Raw genomic sequence first — 15,273 nt, 5'->3', positions numbered from 1 at the left:
CGTGAATCGACATAGCCTCGAGAATTATGGTGGGTCAGCTAGTGAATCTCTATTTATGGTATCGCTTGGGGTTGGCGAAAAGAACGGGTCGATGTACCACTTCGGGACCGTGAGGGATGAGACGCGTAATAATACGAAGGTTCGCTGGTTGGAAGTTGGAACATCAGAAGTTATTCCTCATGTGGAAAATACCATTTTTAACAAGATAAGTTCTACCTGCCACGCCATTCAGAGCAACTTCTTTTTATTCCTCTCCTCTTTATACCTATTGTTTCCTTTGCTCTTTCCTCCCCTTGTCGAGTGTTTCCAGTCTCTCGCTTTTATTACATTCATTACTTATAGATCCATTCCTTGGCATCTGTAAGGCTGAATCTTATATCAACCACACTCACTACCCTCAATATATCTCTTTTCTCATCATTAGCTTTTGTAAAAATCATAGATCGTTTCTCAATTTTTCTACTTCTTTCTTCAACCTGAATTTTATTTTACAAGATGAGGCAGAGTACGATATTTGGGCTTTTTGCCTCAGTTGCCTCCTTTGGTATGACTGCAGCTACTGGCACTCCTGTGTTGGCAGCAAGAGCTTCATCTACTGCAAGTGTTGAGGCTGTTACGATTTCGGGAAATGGTATGCTTTCAAATACTACTTCGTGGCCTTAATATTGACTGCTTTCAGCTTTCTACAAGGGTAGCGATCGTTTCTATATTCGTGGTGTCGACTATCAGCCAGGTAAAACTATTGATGCCTTCAGAAAGGCTTTATAGCTAATCTTCGAAAACAGGTGGAGGAACTGGTACTACTTCCGATCCCATTGCTAATGCAACTGCATGCAAGAGAGATGTCGAGTATTTCAAAGAACTAGGAATCAATACAATCAGAGTTTACGCTGTCGACAATACTGCGGACCACGACGAATGCATGGGGTACCTCGCTGATGCTGGTATCTATCTTGTCCTCGATACCGATACCCCTCTATACTCTCTCAACAGAAACGAACCCAAAGAATCGTACAACAGTGTTTACCTTCAATCCATTTTTGCCACTATTGACAAGTTCGCGAATTACACCAATACTCTTGCTTTCCTCTCCGGTAATGAAGTCATCAACGATGTGAACAACACCAATTGTGCTCCTTATGTCAAGGCTATCGTTCGAGATATGAAGGAATACATTGGTAGCCGGGGTTACCGATCCATTCCTGTCGGTTACTCGGCTGCAGACGTTGCTTCTAACCAATATATACTTGCCGAGTACTTAAACTGCGGCACCGATGATGAACGATCCGATTTCTACGCAATCAATGACTATTCATGGTGCGATCCTTCTTCTATGACCACATCCGGCTGGGATACTCTCATCAAAAATTACACTGGCTACAGTATTCCTCTCTTGTAAGTCTATCATTTTGATCTTGTGTTGATAACTGTAAATTCAAATATCTGACAAATCTCAAAGCATGTCCGAGTTTGGTTGCATTACCAATACCAGAAAGTTCACCGAAATAGCCGCTTTATACAGCACTGAAATGACCGCCGTTTTCTCTGGAGGTCTTGTATATGAATATTCTAACGAGGGTAACGGATATGGTCTCGTGGATATCACCGATGGAACCGTCTCCACCACTGAACAATACACGTACCTCAAGGAAGCATACGCAAACACTACTTCTCCAACAGGCGCCGGTGGAGCCGTTACTACTACTGGATCTGCAAGCACTTGTCCAACCGAAAGTTCTGATTGGGATGTCTCCGGTGATGCGCTTCCAGCCATCCCTACTCCTGCTAAGAAATACATGACTGAAGGCGCGGGTACTGGACCTGGTTTGGATGGAGCTGGATCTCAAGAGGCTGGCGATACTGAAAATGAATCTCAAGGTACTGCCACCGCAGGTTCTGGTGCTGTCACGTACACTGCTTCTGCCGGTTCGTCAAGCTCTACATCTTCTTCCTCTAGTGCTGGTGGAAGAAATGCTGAGGTTGATATGAGAGCTTTCGGGGTTGTTGCAGTGACCCTTGTCAGCATGGTCGGGGGTATGATGTTGCTTTGATTGCGGGGGTCATCTTTGAGAGGTGCAGATAGACTTTTCTTCTCTCTTATTTTTTCTTTGTTATCTTTGGTATAAATAAAATGGAATGCATAAAATTTGTGTACAATTCCGCCTCTGCCCAAGCATTTTATCTTACGTGTTTCTTGTCGTTTCTTGGCCGCTTTACCCTATAACAAATCTTATGCATTGACTCCACGAACCACTGACTTCTTATTGGAGTTCAAACTTGTGCACAGGAAGTTCGGCCTCTTACCATCTGTGCTCCCCTCAAACTTTCTCGCTTAATGGCCTTCGCTTATTTACTGAGCTACGTCTTGTTATCGCTTTCTCTTCTTATAATAATCTCATTGAATTTTATTTGAGTTCCTTCAAGAACTATTTTCACTCGCTTGCTGAATTTGTTTCGATCGTTCAGTCGGTGAGTGGAATGCGGCTGAGGTTCCCCAATGCGGGGTTAATGCAGGGGCCGCATATTGCAATATAATGCGACCGTGTAACTTTTATCATCTGTCTCTGCCCGAACATCTTACAAGGCTGCATCTAAATGCTTATGGCTTTGGCTCCACCGAGACATAAAGCACCAACGTGACCAGTGAGATGAATGTGGAGTCATAATATTTCTGACCGTCATCAAGCCATCGTCTATTGCAAAAGATGTACTGGATATGCATACGAATATCACGGTATACGCATCAAGCCGTTACACTGCCATATGCACAAGCTCCCACTTATACACTGGTGATTCGTGAATTATGTTTCCTTCATTTAGCTGAATTCTCGTGATTATCTTGGCGTGACTTTCTGTAGCTTTTCTCATGTACACAGCCGTTTACAAGGACTTCTTTGGAAACTACGCCCCAATGCGCCTTTATCTAATTTTTGTCAGCGCAGCATTCAAAAGTAGTTATATATCTCTAAAATCCCTCTTTATCATTAAATCCCTCAAACTTTCTCATTATATCTCAATTTGATAGCTAAGCATTTGCATAGCTCACATAAGAAAGTGCACAAGCAGTACTTGGCAATCATGGCTACCATTCCGGCACTTAACTACCCTATTACCGGGCCTCCAAAGCCTTCTCCTACTCCTGCTGACGGTAAGGCTACATTCTTGTGTGCTGTTCAATTTGCTAAATTCTCAGGATCTGTTCCTTTGAGGCGTGAGATTCGTGATCTCCAACGTAACTTTCCTGATCAATGGACGCTTTACATACTTGGTCTTCAGGCTTTTCAACAACTTGACCAGAAGTCAGATCTATCTTGGTATGGAATTGCGGGTATGTCTTCTGAAGCATGGTTCGCTGTACATATGTATCTTTCTGACTTTTCAAGGTATTCATGGACGCCCCTATCGTCCCTGGGGTGGAGTACAAGGAGATAACCCGGCTGGATGGCAGGGCTACTGTACCCACAGCTCCATTCTCTTTGCACCATGGCATCGTCCATACCTTGCGTTGTTTGAGGTGGGTACATCTTTACTCGTTCTTCTACTCAATACTCACATGTCCGCAGCAATATCTGTATCAAATCATACAAAAGATTGCTGCCACATTCCCCGCTTCCACAAAGACCCGTTATCAACAAGCTGCGTTGACTTTTCGTATGCCATACTGGGACTGGGCAGCTGCACCACCCGCTGGTGATAAGTACTTCCCTACTGTTGTTGGACAACCATCGATCCAAATCATAACTCCGACCTCAAATAATAAACCAGTTCAAATCAATAACCCCCTCTATTCCTACAAGTTCAACCCCTTGAATCCTTTAAAGGGTGACTTCCCTAGTGCTCCGGTATGAACAATCATCCTTAAGCTTCAGCGTATCATAGCAGGCATTGACATCTCTAGGAATCACGATGGCCAACCACTCTTCGATATCCAACCAATGGAAGTGCAACCGCCAAATCTCAAGAGCAACAGGTATTTGACGCTATGGAATCACAATTTGATTCTTACCAGAGCAATGTTTACTTGATCATGAGAGATCCCAATTATAAGCAGTTCGATGCCTTTAGCAATCATCAATGGGCATCAAACAATGCTCCGGGGACATACGGTAGTATCGAGGATGTACACAATAGTGTTCATAGTGAAACTGGTGGGAATGGACAGATGGGCGATCCTGATTACGCAGCTTTCGATCCATTATTTTGGCTGCATCATACGTAAGTCATGATTCTTCTTCTTTTATCAATGCTGAAATCATTTCGAATGTTGACATTCACCAGCAATGTCGATCGTCAATTTGCCATCTGGCAAGCTCTGAACCCCAACAGCTATGCAATCAACAAGCCTTCTGGCGATGGAACTTTTTCTATCCAAAGCGGCAGCCAAGAAACCAGCACTACTCCCTTGACGCCATTTAATAATGCCACTGGGAAAACCTACTGGACTTCCGATGGCGTGCGTAGCACTGCCACATTCAACTACGCCTACCCGGAGACTCAACAATGGAAATATCCTACTGTCCAGCAATATCAAACAAGTGTTCTCGCTGCAGTGCAGACGTTGTATGGTGCTACTAGTAACCAATTCATGCAATTGATGGGCGTACAAACTGCTGCTGCACCTGAACAAATTTCCACTCAGGCCGAAAAGGTTGTTGCAGATAGCAGCGATGCAGCTCAGAAACCTATTGGTGATGGTGCTGCTTCATCTTCTCACGGACATGACTTCTTGTCAAATCTTCTTCACAGTTCCGCCAAGGCTAAGCCTAAGCCTGGAGACGCTGTTCGAGGTGGAGAAGACTTTGAGTCTGAGATTGGAAAAGGTAAGATCCTTTCTCGTTACTCTGCTCATTCGGTGATTTTCTAACAGCATTTCAAGCATCTAAAGCTCCTGCCACCGCAGGACCAATCAAATACCGCGAATACATTGCCAATATTCGTGCTCCTAAACATATTCTCCATCAAACCTATCGCGTCCGAATCTTCCTTGGAGATTTCAATTCCGATCCTGCAACTTGGGTATGTGCTTATTCATCTCCCTTCTCATCTCCCCCTCGCAAACTTCTCCGTCTCATCAAACTAACCAAACTCCCAGGCAACCGAACAATCCACCATTGGCACCTTCTCTTCCTTTGGTAAAAATCCCGAAACCACCGGCTGCGGAAAATGCATCAAGGACGAAGCACGCTCCCTCATGATTTCCGGCACCGTCCCTTTAACCCCCATCCTCCTCAAACTGTACAAAAATGGCGATCTCGGATCTCTCGAAACCGAGAATGTCATTCCGTATTTGAGAAAAAATCTCCATTGGAGAGTTACGCTAGCTGATGGGACTGAGATTGACAGGGGAAATGTCGAAGGACTTAAGATTAGTGTGGTGAGTACCGAGGTGAAGTGTGCACAAGGAGGATTCCCGGAATATAGTGGGGAGTATGAGGTGCATAGCGAGGTTACGGGAGGGAGACCGGCAGGTTTGGGAGAGGGAGATAGGATTTAGGGCTTTTGTGGGTGGTGAGTGGTAGGTGATTGGGGAAATGGGAAATTGACAGTATTTCTTTCTTTTTAGCTAGTTTCAAAATGCAAATGTTCTCTTTTTTATCATCTTCGATTTCATTGCTTTCCGTGATTTTGATACCGGCAGGCAATATTGAGGTTGGGCTGGAGTTTGAGGTGACTTACGACGTATTGCTGCTTTCGTGACACATATCGATATCACCATCGTCAATAGTAAAATGCGGATGAGCGAGGTTGAGTTGTTGGACTTAGCAGCCAAGAATTCAATAGCCTTTCGTACTCAGCCTAGAGTTGATGGTTTTTCCATTCAACATTGACTTGTACTTCCGCTGTATTAACAAGGAAAATTGGGCTTGAGAGATCATCTTTCAGGGCCTCAAGGTATAAGTTGGTACAACAACACAAAGTTAAGAATAACACTCCCAAGAGAATCGATTCCGAACATGAGTAATGGATATCAACTTCGAGGTCGACTTCCATCATACTTCTATTTCGTCCCAAGGGGTTCCGTGAAACTGCAGCAAAAGCAGTAAGAAGACTACCGCAGTAACGGATTGCATGTGAATCACCTGAAATAACACTGCTAGCTTGAATTTTGCTATATTTCACAACCCGAATAACTTAGGAATCTTTCCCAATGATCCAAATCTTCCACTATTCTCCTCAACTTATTTTCCATGGTCTTTTATGAACATATAGATAGATGGTAATCTGATAAGCTAGGTGTAAGAATGGGATGTATCAGCATCTCCGTCAATCGCTATAGCTAGGGACTAATGATGTCTCTGCGGCCTATATGGGAAAGAGGAAGGTAGAATTTTAGCTCCGCAGCATCGAGCCATACCCAGATATCTATGTATATCTCGAGCCTCACTGGAGGGATCGGGATCGGGAATGGAATTGGAAATAGGAATCTGGACTGCCGAACGTTCTTGGCATAGAATGTAGCTTCGGTGGAACCAGATTTAAGACTGAAAATATATCAGGGTCTTTTCCTTCTTCTAACTTGGACGAAATATATTGTTTGTTCTGATTTGTATTTTTAAAGAAGCTGGATGGACAGAATATGAAGCACAAACATGTAAAGTCAAGAAGTATCCGACAACATTTTTAACAACATAGAACATGATTTCATCACAAATTGTCGAAGGCAATCATAGAAAAACTCGGGCTGTGACAAGGACACACTTGGAATCTGTGACAAAATGAACCATTACGTCCATGGCCAAAAGAAAATCGCCACTGTATTTGAGGCATAAGATTGGTGTGGTAACTTTGGAAGCCGTGTTCAAATGTGGGTAGCAGTTTGAAAGCAAGTATGTAGTTTTCATCGTTTCCCTCTCCAACTGATCTCTCAAATATAAGTCAGCAGCCACAAGTAATATCATAGATTATTTTTCTGGGATCTATGAGGAGAGCATTTAGCAGACTTATTTTGGAGAGATGGAATAAAGGGGTTATAGATTCATGGCGAGCGAGCAGCATCTTCGCCTGTGTAACCATCACGTGGCACCGAAGCTAGACGCCATGAAATCTGTGTTTTGGACAATATCTTGAGGGTGGTGAATGCATATTCAAGCTCTATATATGGCATCCGACATCTTAGCGACCCTAGCTAACTTCCCTACAGAATGTACTCTCACTATGTCAGCTCCGCCTTGAATAGCTGCAGTCACTGTCGCCGCAGTACCCCAATCTCTTTCGCTTGGGCTATCGACTCCAGTGATTTTACCAATAAACTTCTTTCGACTGGCCCCTAATAACCACGGCAAGCCCTGTAGGCCGGGCCAATCACGTAATTCATCCATCCGACGAAGTATTTCGAGATTCTGATTTTGTGTCTTCGCAAATCCAATTCCAGGATCTAGAATTATGCGCCATCGCCGAATACCAGCAGCCTCTGCTTCTGCTACTCGCTCTAATAGCTCGTTTGCAATGGTTGGGATGAGGCCCTCAGGCTCATAGTCTGTGAGAGTCGTCATAGTTGCTGGCGTTCCTCTCATGTGCATAAGACATACGGTTTTTCCGAGTTGGGCCATGGTAGATAGCATATCAGGATCAAGTTGACCTGAAGAAACATCATTAATGATATCCGCGCCTGCTTCAACAGCAGCCCTAGCTACAGATGCCCTATAAGTATCGATACTAATTGCTACGTTCTTGGGTGATTTGGTATTTCTAATCTCTTGAATAGCCGGTAAGATGCGACTTATTTCTACCTCAGAAGATACTTCAGGAGCACCTGGTGCGGTTGATTGACCACCAACATCAATGATAGTTGCTCCGAATCCAATCAATTGTGAGGATTTGGCTCGTAGAAAATTTCGCTCATTGAGATTTTCGCCTCCATCGGAGAAAGAGTCGGGTGTCATATTCAGAATTGCCATTACATGGGTCTGGCGGTTCTTTTTAAGAGCATGCAATGAACCAATGGATGGATGTAATGGAGTTATGGTAGATAAAGGGGTCGGGGATGGCGGCAATTCATTTAGATAATCCTGGGTAAACTTCCATGGAGTTTTCGGATTCAAAGGTTGTCCAGGAATAAGCCTATAACCATATGAGCGACAATTAGTCAACGAAATTGAGGGCTCGTAATTACTCTGCCAGTGGTCTCAAAACAAACTCCCGCTCAACCATACCAGGATGAGGTATTTGTAACCTTGGGTGATCTACAACCTCATTCTCGTAAAGTAGAATGTCAAGGTCAATGTTTCTTGGTCCTTTGTCAATAATCTTCATTCGACCCATCTCATTCTCAATAGCTTGAAGCTCGTTTAATAGAGCAATTGGTTCCAAGGTTGTTTCTACCTATAGATTCCTATTAGCTAGATTTCTTGAAATCTTTGGGGTTTTGATGAACCTGTTTCATCTGACCTTGGACTTGACATTCAAAAGTGCGGCTGATCAATAACCGCAATCATGATGATTACCGTTCAAACTTGGTAGACATGTACAATTCCAAAAGTACAATATGTATAATCACGTGGTATAAATTGACACCAAGTCAATGCGAAAGTAGAACTCACCTCACAAGCACCATTTAAAAAATTCTCTTGATCAAGAACGTACATGGGTTCAGTTTCCCATAAACCACTCGTTCTCTTGACTTTGATGCCCCTCTCCGACATTTTGTTGCAAGCCATTTCGATCCATCCTACTCGATCACCAAGGTTACTACCCAAAGCAATATATGCAAGTCGAGGTTGACTTTGAGATTTGGAAAGCTGTGTCACATCATTTTCACTAGGTGAATTGGTATTAAGAGGATGTTGAGTCCATGGAAGTGGTGATGAGACTGCACTGTCGGAGCTATAGCTTCGAGATGTCAAAGATGCGAAGCTCTTGGCTTTACACACTGCCTGGAAAGGTCTTTTGATAAACGGACGTGGTAAATTCACACTCCGCCTCACCACGGATGATAATAGAGAGCCCCTCATCGGTGTAGTGTTCTCTCTTCCTTAGAGATATAGATCATCGAATCAAATGAAGAAACTTGAAGTTTGAAAGAAGCAGCGCAGCTCTGTTGATAGTGGTCAAATGGGTTACCGTATTCGCGGACCACGGCGCATTTTGAAAGTTCTAAAGATAATATATTATGATCAACCATGATATTCATTCTTGAGCCGAGAACCTTATAACCTGCAGTTGTATACGGAGGACACCAGAAGTTTAATAGGAGATACATATTGAATCGTCATGCTTGAAGATTATATAAACCAACATCAATTCAAACAGAGAAGTAACCATTGCATACATCCAATTCCGGTTCCATTCAACAACATGGCGCATACTGGAAACATCGCACGTGCATGCATGCAGGTCCAAGAAAAGGCTAACCCGACGCTAACAATCAAACCGAGGCATCTTTTTATTACACCGGGCTTTTACCCCAGATGAATCCTTTCTTTTTTGAGGATCAAGTGTTCCGAGGTCTGTAAGAATCTCCTCAAATAATCCACCTGTTCTTCTTTCACAACATATTGCTCTTCACTATTGATTGATCGTTTTTCAAATCTCATATCTTCATCTCATAATATAATACACAGAGCCATATCTATATACACAAGAATATAGCAACCATGGCTTCTAAACGTAAGTAACCAGCCATCACATGCCAGCTAGGAAACAATGCCAAATAGAAGGAATCAACAACTGACTGGCCTTCCCTATAGAACAACTCCGCACAACGGTCACTGATCTTCTTAAGATCAATCATCCTATCATCCTCGCTGGAATGAACGTTGCTGCCGGACCTAAACTCGCAGCTGCTGTAACAAATGCCGGTGGTCTCGGTGTTCTAGGAGGTATCGGATACACTCCAGATATGTTGAGAGAGCAAATCGCGGAACTCAAGTCATTTTTGGACGATCAAAACGCTCCCTTTGGTGTTGATCTCTTACTCCCACAAGTTGGAGGATCTGCGAGAAAGACAAAGTAAGTTTGAGTTACATTTCTTTCCTTCTCCTTTGCCACCAATTTCTCTACTACACCCCCCCTCTCAGATTGATACATAGTTGCTGACATAGTTTTCCCTTAGCTACGATTATACCAAAGGAAAATTAGACGAGCTCATTACCATTATCATCGAGAGCGGTGCCAAACTCTTTGTTTCCGCCGTCGGTGTACCACCAAAACATGTCGTTGAACGGCTACACAAAGCTGGTATTCTTTATGCCAACATGATCGGACATCCAAAACATGTTAAGAAATGCCTCGACCTCGGTGTTGATATTATTTGCGCACAAGGTGGAGAGGGTGGTGGACACACCGGAGACGTTCCTACAACTGTCTTGATCCCAGCAGTTGTCGACCTCTGCAAGGGAAAGACCAGTCCAATGACTGGAAAGCCTGTTCAAGTTGTCGCCGCAGGAGGTATTTTCAACGGGGCAACTGTTGCCGCAGCTTTAATGTTGGGCGCAAGTGCCGTGTGGGTTGGTACCAGATTCATATTGACCGATGAGGCCGGTGCACCAAAGGCTCACCAAGAGGCTGTGAGAACCGCTGGTCATGATGACAATGTTCGAACTATCATCTTCACTGGTAGACCATTACGGGTACGAACCAACAGTTATATTCAGAACTGGGAAGAGAACCGTGCTGCCGAGATCAAGGAACTCACATCCAAGGGTGTGATTCCAGTTGAACATGATTTCGAGACTCTCGGTGATGATATTGATGATGAGACTATGGATAACGCACGACCTTTCTTGATGGGTAAAGCGGCTGCTGTTGTCAATGAGAAGAAGAGTGCCAAGGCCGTTGTTGATGAATTGGTTAGCGATGCTGTAGCATGCATTCACAAGGGGGAGAAATTGACAGCGAAGTTGTAAATAATTGTACCTATCCATTGATATGATGGGACAATGGACGGAGTTGATGAGGTCGATATCATGGGATGATTCGCGTGAAGGCACGTTGGATCAAGGTGGCTGACTCGGCTACGAATGAGGTGATGAGTACTCGATTATTTTAGACTGCATAGCGTGGTAATTGAGTAGCTAGTATTGTTTTTGCATCAAGGATTTGGGCAGAAGGGAGAATTGAAATTTTTGAGACATTGGATTGCAAGGGGATTGAGTTTGATATATCTATCTATTTGCGGTTACAATAACATGGAGCTTTTATTATTTCAACAACAATGATTGTACTGTGTGTGCTGTGTGTGCTGTGTGTGGTTGAAGAAGATGTTTGTTCGGGATGCAAATAATTCAACTCTCTCTATCTATTAATCACTTCATATGGGTAACCACGTGCGAATTTTGTGCGAACTATAGATTATTGTATTCGGATGACATCGAAGTAGACTTATCACCTATATCATGAAATCTACGATAGACAGTTAATAAGTATATCAATCTAATAAGTACCAAATCCGACCGTACGATCTCATGTACTGGACTGGATCCTTCACCGACGCACTGATGGTAAGATTGTAGGTAGATAGGTGGGTAGGTGAGTCGATAGTTTTGAGAAATTGAAACGTCCTAGAAACACATTGGTATCATATCATATCCGATGTGATCTGATCTGATCTCTGATTTGATGCGATCTATGTGCATGATAGAGATTGATGATAAAGTAATAATCGGCTGCTTGGAAGAGCCGACTATCGATATCTTTTCTAGTTATTAATGAACGAATGAATGTACAAAGTATACCTACCGACACTACCTTGGTGGCTAGGACACTCACATATATTAAACGAGGGTAGGCCAAAGTTAGATGTGCAACAATTGACAACGAAAGAATGTGATGGGAATATCATGTGATTGTGATTGTGATTTCATGAGAACCTACTAGGTACCTAGGTCCTAGGTAGAGATAGATCTGTACTACCTAGTATACCGATAACTCGATGATTTTTCAGATGAAGCTATTTGCTTACGACTGGAAAAGGCCACAAAGCTAATGGCCGATCGATGGCTATGTAGTATGCAGTGTGTATAAGCATTATGTATAAGTAGGTACTGGTAATAGTATCTATCTATCTACCTAGTACGAGTATGTATGATTTCAAATATCTTTCCTCGATGATGACTACTCTTCTGCCATACGCATTCCAAGAAATTACGCGTCTCGAAGGCTTTTCTTTGTACAGTCTACTATCTACCATCTACAATCTACCATCTACTCTACTCCGTACAAATGGAGTTTACGGACTAAAAAGTATGCAAACCCCATCACTCCATCACTCACTCCATCCATCATTCCATCATTCACTCCATTTTTATTCTTCCCATTCTTCCCATTCTTCCACGGCATTGGTTGGATCAAACTTCAAAGCCATTCAAGCAAAAGATGGCAGGGCCGGACAAGACAAGGTCATCACGGATCCACCGATCCTCCGGCTGACTTAATGTAATGGGCAACTATGACGTTTAGCGTGTATCGCAAAATTGAACATGGAGATTCTCTGACCTTGCCTTGCTTGGCCGGCTGGTAAAGAATAAAATGTAGGTAGCTAAAATGCGCGAGAGGTGTGCTTAGACTTTTGGATTTTTTCTTTTCTTCTCTTTTCTTCTCTTTGCTTTGATCTTGTGTCCTCCTATCCCGTCGTATCTTGTCTTTTTAGATAAATCTGGATAACCTCAATTGTTCCAATAAAGAGTCTTCGGTCTATCATTGAAGGGTGGAACTTGAGAAGTTGCTTTACTTGCTCGTGCTCCCATTTCATATACACATCATCTCACCTGCCAATATCGAAGCGCCTTCTGGTGTTGGTTGGAAATCGGAATTCAGAGGCGGAAATATCAAAACTCAGTCAACTCAATCACAATTTTACTACAAATCAATTGAATACCTTTTCTCAACTGGCAACCACATATAATCCATCAAAATGTTTGGAATATCATATTGGATGATACCTGTCTTTTCAGGAATGGTATGGCTTGCGATGCTCTTGGCCATGCTGTTGACCTGGGCAGTCGCAGATGGCTCACCAATAATTACACCTATGGATAATGGTCAAACTATTGCGTAAGTGATTCTCTTTCTCGCCAACCTCAAGATATCTATTCTAACATTTTCATGCAGATATATCTCAGATATCGGAGCCCATGAACTTCAACCACTCTTTATTGCTATGGGTACCGTAACCATGGTTACTTTCAATATGGTCTTTATTGCGGAGAGATGGTTACGACACAATGGTCGTTTACATGGAAACACCTCCATCTTCCAAAAAGTATTATCGGGCCTTGCTATTGTCTTTTCCGTTGCAGGTGGAATCGGTTTGATCTGTCTTACATGTCTCAATGATGTGGACCACCACACTGCACACGACATTTGTCTAGCTATTTTTATGTAAGCTTCCTCCTCTCCCACCCTCACATGGAGAATGAACTAACAATTTATCAGCGGTGGTTACATCCTTTCTGCCGTCTTCATCTGCTGGGAATACCAACGTCTCGGCATCCACTACCGTGAACACAGCGTCCTACGCATCTCCTTCTGGGTCAAACTTGCCTTCATCTTTGTCGAATTAGGTCTCGCCATCGGATTCGGTGTGTGCAACCGTAAATCTTGGTGGAACACTGCTGCCATCCTTGAATGGATCATCGCATTGATTTACACATTCTACGTTTGGAGTTTCGCAATCGATTTCATCCCAGCCATCAGAACAAAACATTACCAGAGCAAAGACACCGAAGCCGAGATGGCAATGGCGATGGATGTTGAGAGTAGACAGAGAGGGCATCATGGAGCTGCCGATGAACAAAGAGCGTATGGGAGTGCGGAAAGCAGTGGACACGGAAGATACAATCCTGAGCCTGTCGTTCCGGCGAGGAACTTCTAGATTCGTTGTTTTGTGAAGGAACGAATATGCATGATGACTTGTTTATACGAAAAGACTAAAGATGTTGAGATTTCGAACCAGACGAACGAATGGAGGAATGTATCATAGAAAGATGGATAGATGCATTTTATACCCGGGGGAAGATATGGCATCGGTTGGAGTGGTTGATTTGGTAGCTGGCGCTTGGAGTTATGAAGCATTTATGATTGCATGCATGCATATATGGAGATTTGGATTAGAGTGAGCAAGATGCTTAATGTCGATAATGTTAGATGAGATGTAATTATGAATAAAAGTATATATTTATCCAAGATTTCTCTTTTGTACTTAGGCGAGGTTGTAGTGGTACGGAGTCTAGATAAGTATCTATGTGAATTTATTTTTATAGCGGATATAAAGTATGTTAATAATTGAAAGAATGAGAGTTTATGACTTTCTATACATATAGTTCCTCTACTATATTGTTGATTTTAATATACGTAGATATTTATTATATTATATATTATCAGAGAAAGAAAAAGATATATTCAAATATATATAGGAGGAGAATATATATATAAACATATAAATCATATATAGAAAATTATATATTTCGTTTACTTCTAGACTTTAGATGGGGATGGATTATTATTTATATTTGTATTTATTTGTAATTATTTATATTTATTTATATTTATTTATATTAATTAATTTATTTATATTTATTTATACTTGTTTATACTTGTTTATACTTATTTATACTTATTTATACTTATTTATACTTATTTATACTTATTTATACTTATTTATACTTATTTATACTTATTTATACTTATTTATACTTATTTATATTTATTTACATTTATTTATTTTCCCTTTATTCCTCTTCTCTTTATATACAAATGAGGGGATAGTATAAGTAAAGAGTTGAATAGATAGATAAGTGAATGGGTTATTGATATTAGTATTGATATTAGTATTAGTATTATCTAACTTTTGAAATAAATTTTGGGATGAATTGAATAGGGTGAGGTTGTAGGTTGAGCGTTTAGATATATATATGCATGCGTATATACTATACTATGTATTTACTCTTCTCTCCTCGATTTATTCGGGTATGATATAGTGTGATATATTGTAATGATGCGATAATGGTTTCTTTACAATATAATATAGTAGCAGTTTCCTTTTACTTCTTCTAATCCTTGGTATTGTATTTAATATGCACTGATGACTTTTCAAACTTTGAGATGAGTGTCACAGCATGGATTCAGTCTGGAATTGTAGGTTGTGAATTGTTGGGATGGGTTATGTTTTTGAAAGAAGGGGGGTTGCTGTGTCAAATTGGTAGGATTTTAAGGGATACTTGGAGAGGGTGTCTTTATTGGGTGGTATTGATGGATGTATTGTATTTGATATTTAGATTATATTTGATATTGAAAGAAGATGCAGCGTGACTCCTGTATGAGATCTCGAGATGAGAA

The 15,273-nt window shown here is 41.8% G+C and overlaps 5 protein-coding genes across 5 annotated transcripts; 4 read left to right on the top strand and 1 right to left on the bottom strand.

Annotated features, from left to right (window-relative positions):
- Positions 1 to 495: 495 nt before the first annotated feature.
- On the top strand, positions 496 to 2,051 carry EAE98_011157 (uncharacterized protein; the record flags this gene model as incomplete). The annotated part of the gene is made up of 4 exons (XM_038958779.1): positions 496 to 631; positions 680 to 733; positions 786 to 1,395; positions 1,460 to 2,051. The coding sequence occupies 4 exons, from the start codon at positions 496 to 498 to the stop codon at positions 2,049 to 2,051; spliced, it is 1,392 nt and encodes a 463-aa protein (XP_038804783.1).
- A 1,027-nt stretch (positions 2,052 to 3,078) lies between these two features.
- Positions 3,079 to 5,494, top strand: EAE98_011156 (uncharacterized protein; the record flags this gene model as incomplete). Its single annotated transcript, XM_038958778.1, has 8 exons — positions 3,079 to 3,148; positions 3,194 to 3,328; positions 3,384 to 3,514; positions 3,564 to 3,842; positions 3,899 to 4,215; positions 4,279 to 4,820; positions 4,877 to 5,016; positions 5,093 to 5,494. The coding sequence occupies 8 exons, from the start codon at positions 3,079 to 3,081 to the stop codon at positions 5,492 to 5,494; spliced, it is 2,016 nt and encodes a 671-aa protein (XP_038804782.1).
- Positions 5,495 to 7,066: 1,572 nt separating this feature from the next.
- Positions 7,067 to 8,981, bottom strand: EAE98_011155 (uncharacterized protein). Its single transcript, XM_038958777.1, has 3 exons — positions 8,541 to 8,981; positions 8,114 to 8,322; positions 7,067 to 8,061 (listed from the first exon to the last, which is right to left on the bottom strand). Exons 1-3 carry the CDS (start codon positions 8,949 to 8,951, stop codon positions 7,086 to 7,088), a joined length of 1,596 nt encoding a protein of 531 aa, XP_038804781.1. The 5' UTR covers positions 8,952 to 8,981; the 3' UTR covers positions 7,067 to 7,085.
- Positions 8,982 to 9,593: 612 nt separating this feature from the next.
- On the top strand, positions 9,594 to 10,844 carry EAE98_011154 (uncharacterized protein; the record flags this gene model as incomplete). Its single annotated transcript, XM_038958776.1, has 3 exons — positions 9,594 to 9,606; positions 9,687 to 9,948; positions 10,052 to 10,844. 3 exons carry the CDS (start codon positions 9,594 to 9,596, stop codon positions 10,842 to 10,844), a joined length of 1,068 nt encoding a protein of 355 aa, XP_038804780.1.
- A 1,649-nt stretch (positions 10,845 to 12,493) lies between these two features.
- On the top strand, positions 12,494 to 14,237 carry EAE98_011153 (uncharacterized protein). The gene is made up of 3 exons (XM_038958775.1): positions 12,494 to 12,990; positions 13,048 to 13,317; positions 13,372 to 14,237. Exons 1-3 carry the CDS (start codon positions 12,851 to 12,853, stop codon positions 13,808 to 13,810), a joined length of 849 nt encoding a protein of 282 aa, XP_038804779.1. The 5' UTR covers positions 12,494 to 12,850; the 3' UTR covers positions 13,811 to 14,237.
- Positions 14,238 to 15,273: the final 1,036 nt, after the last annotated feature.

The sequence above is a fragment of the Botrytis deweyae genome, assembly GCF_014898535.1.
Source record: "Botrytis deweyae strain B1 chromosome Unknown BDEW_045, whole genome shotgun sequence".
NCBI classification, from domain to species: Eukaryota; Fungi; Ascomycota; class Leotiomycetes; order Helotiales; family Sclerotiniaceae; genus Botrytis; species Botrytis deweyae.
This window is presented reverse-complemented; position numbering and strand designations above follow the sequence as displayed.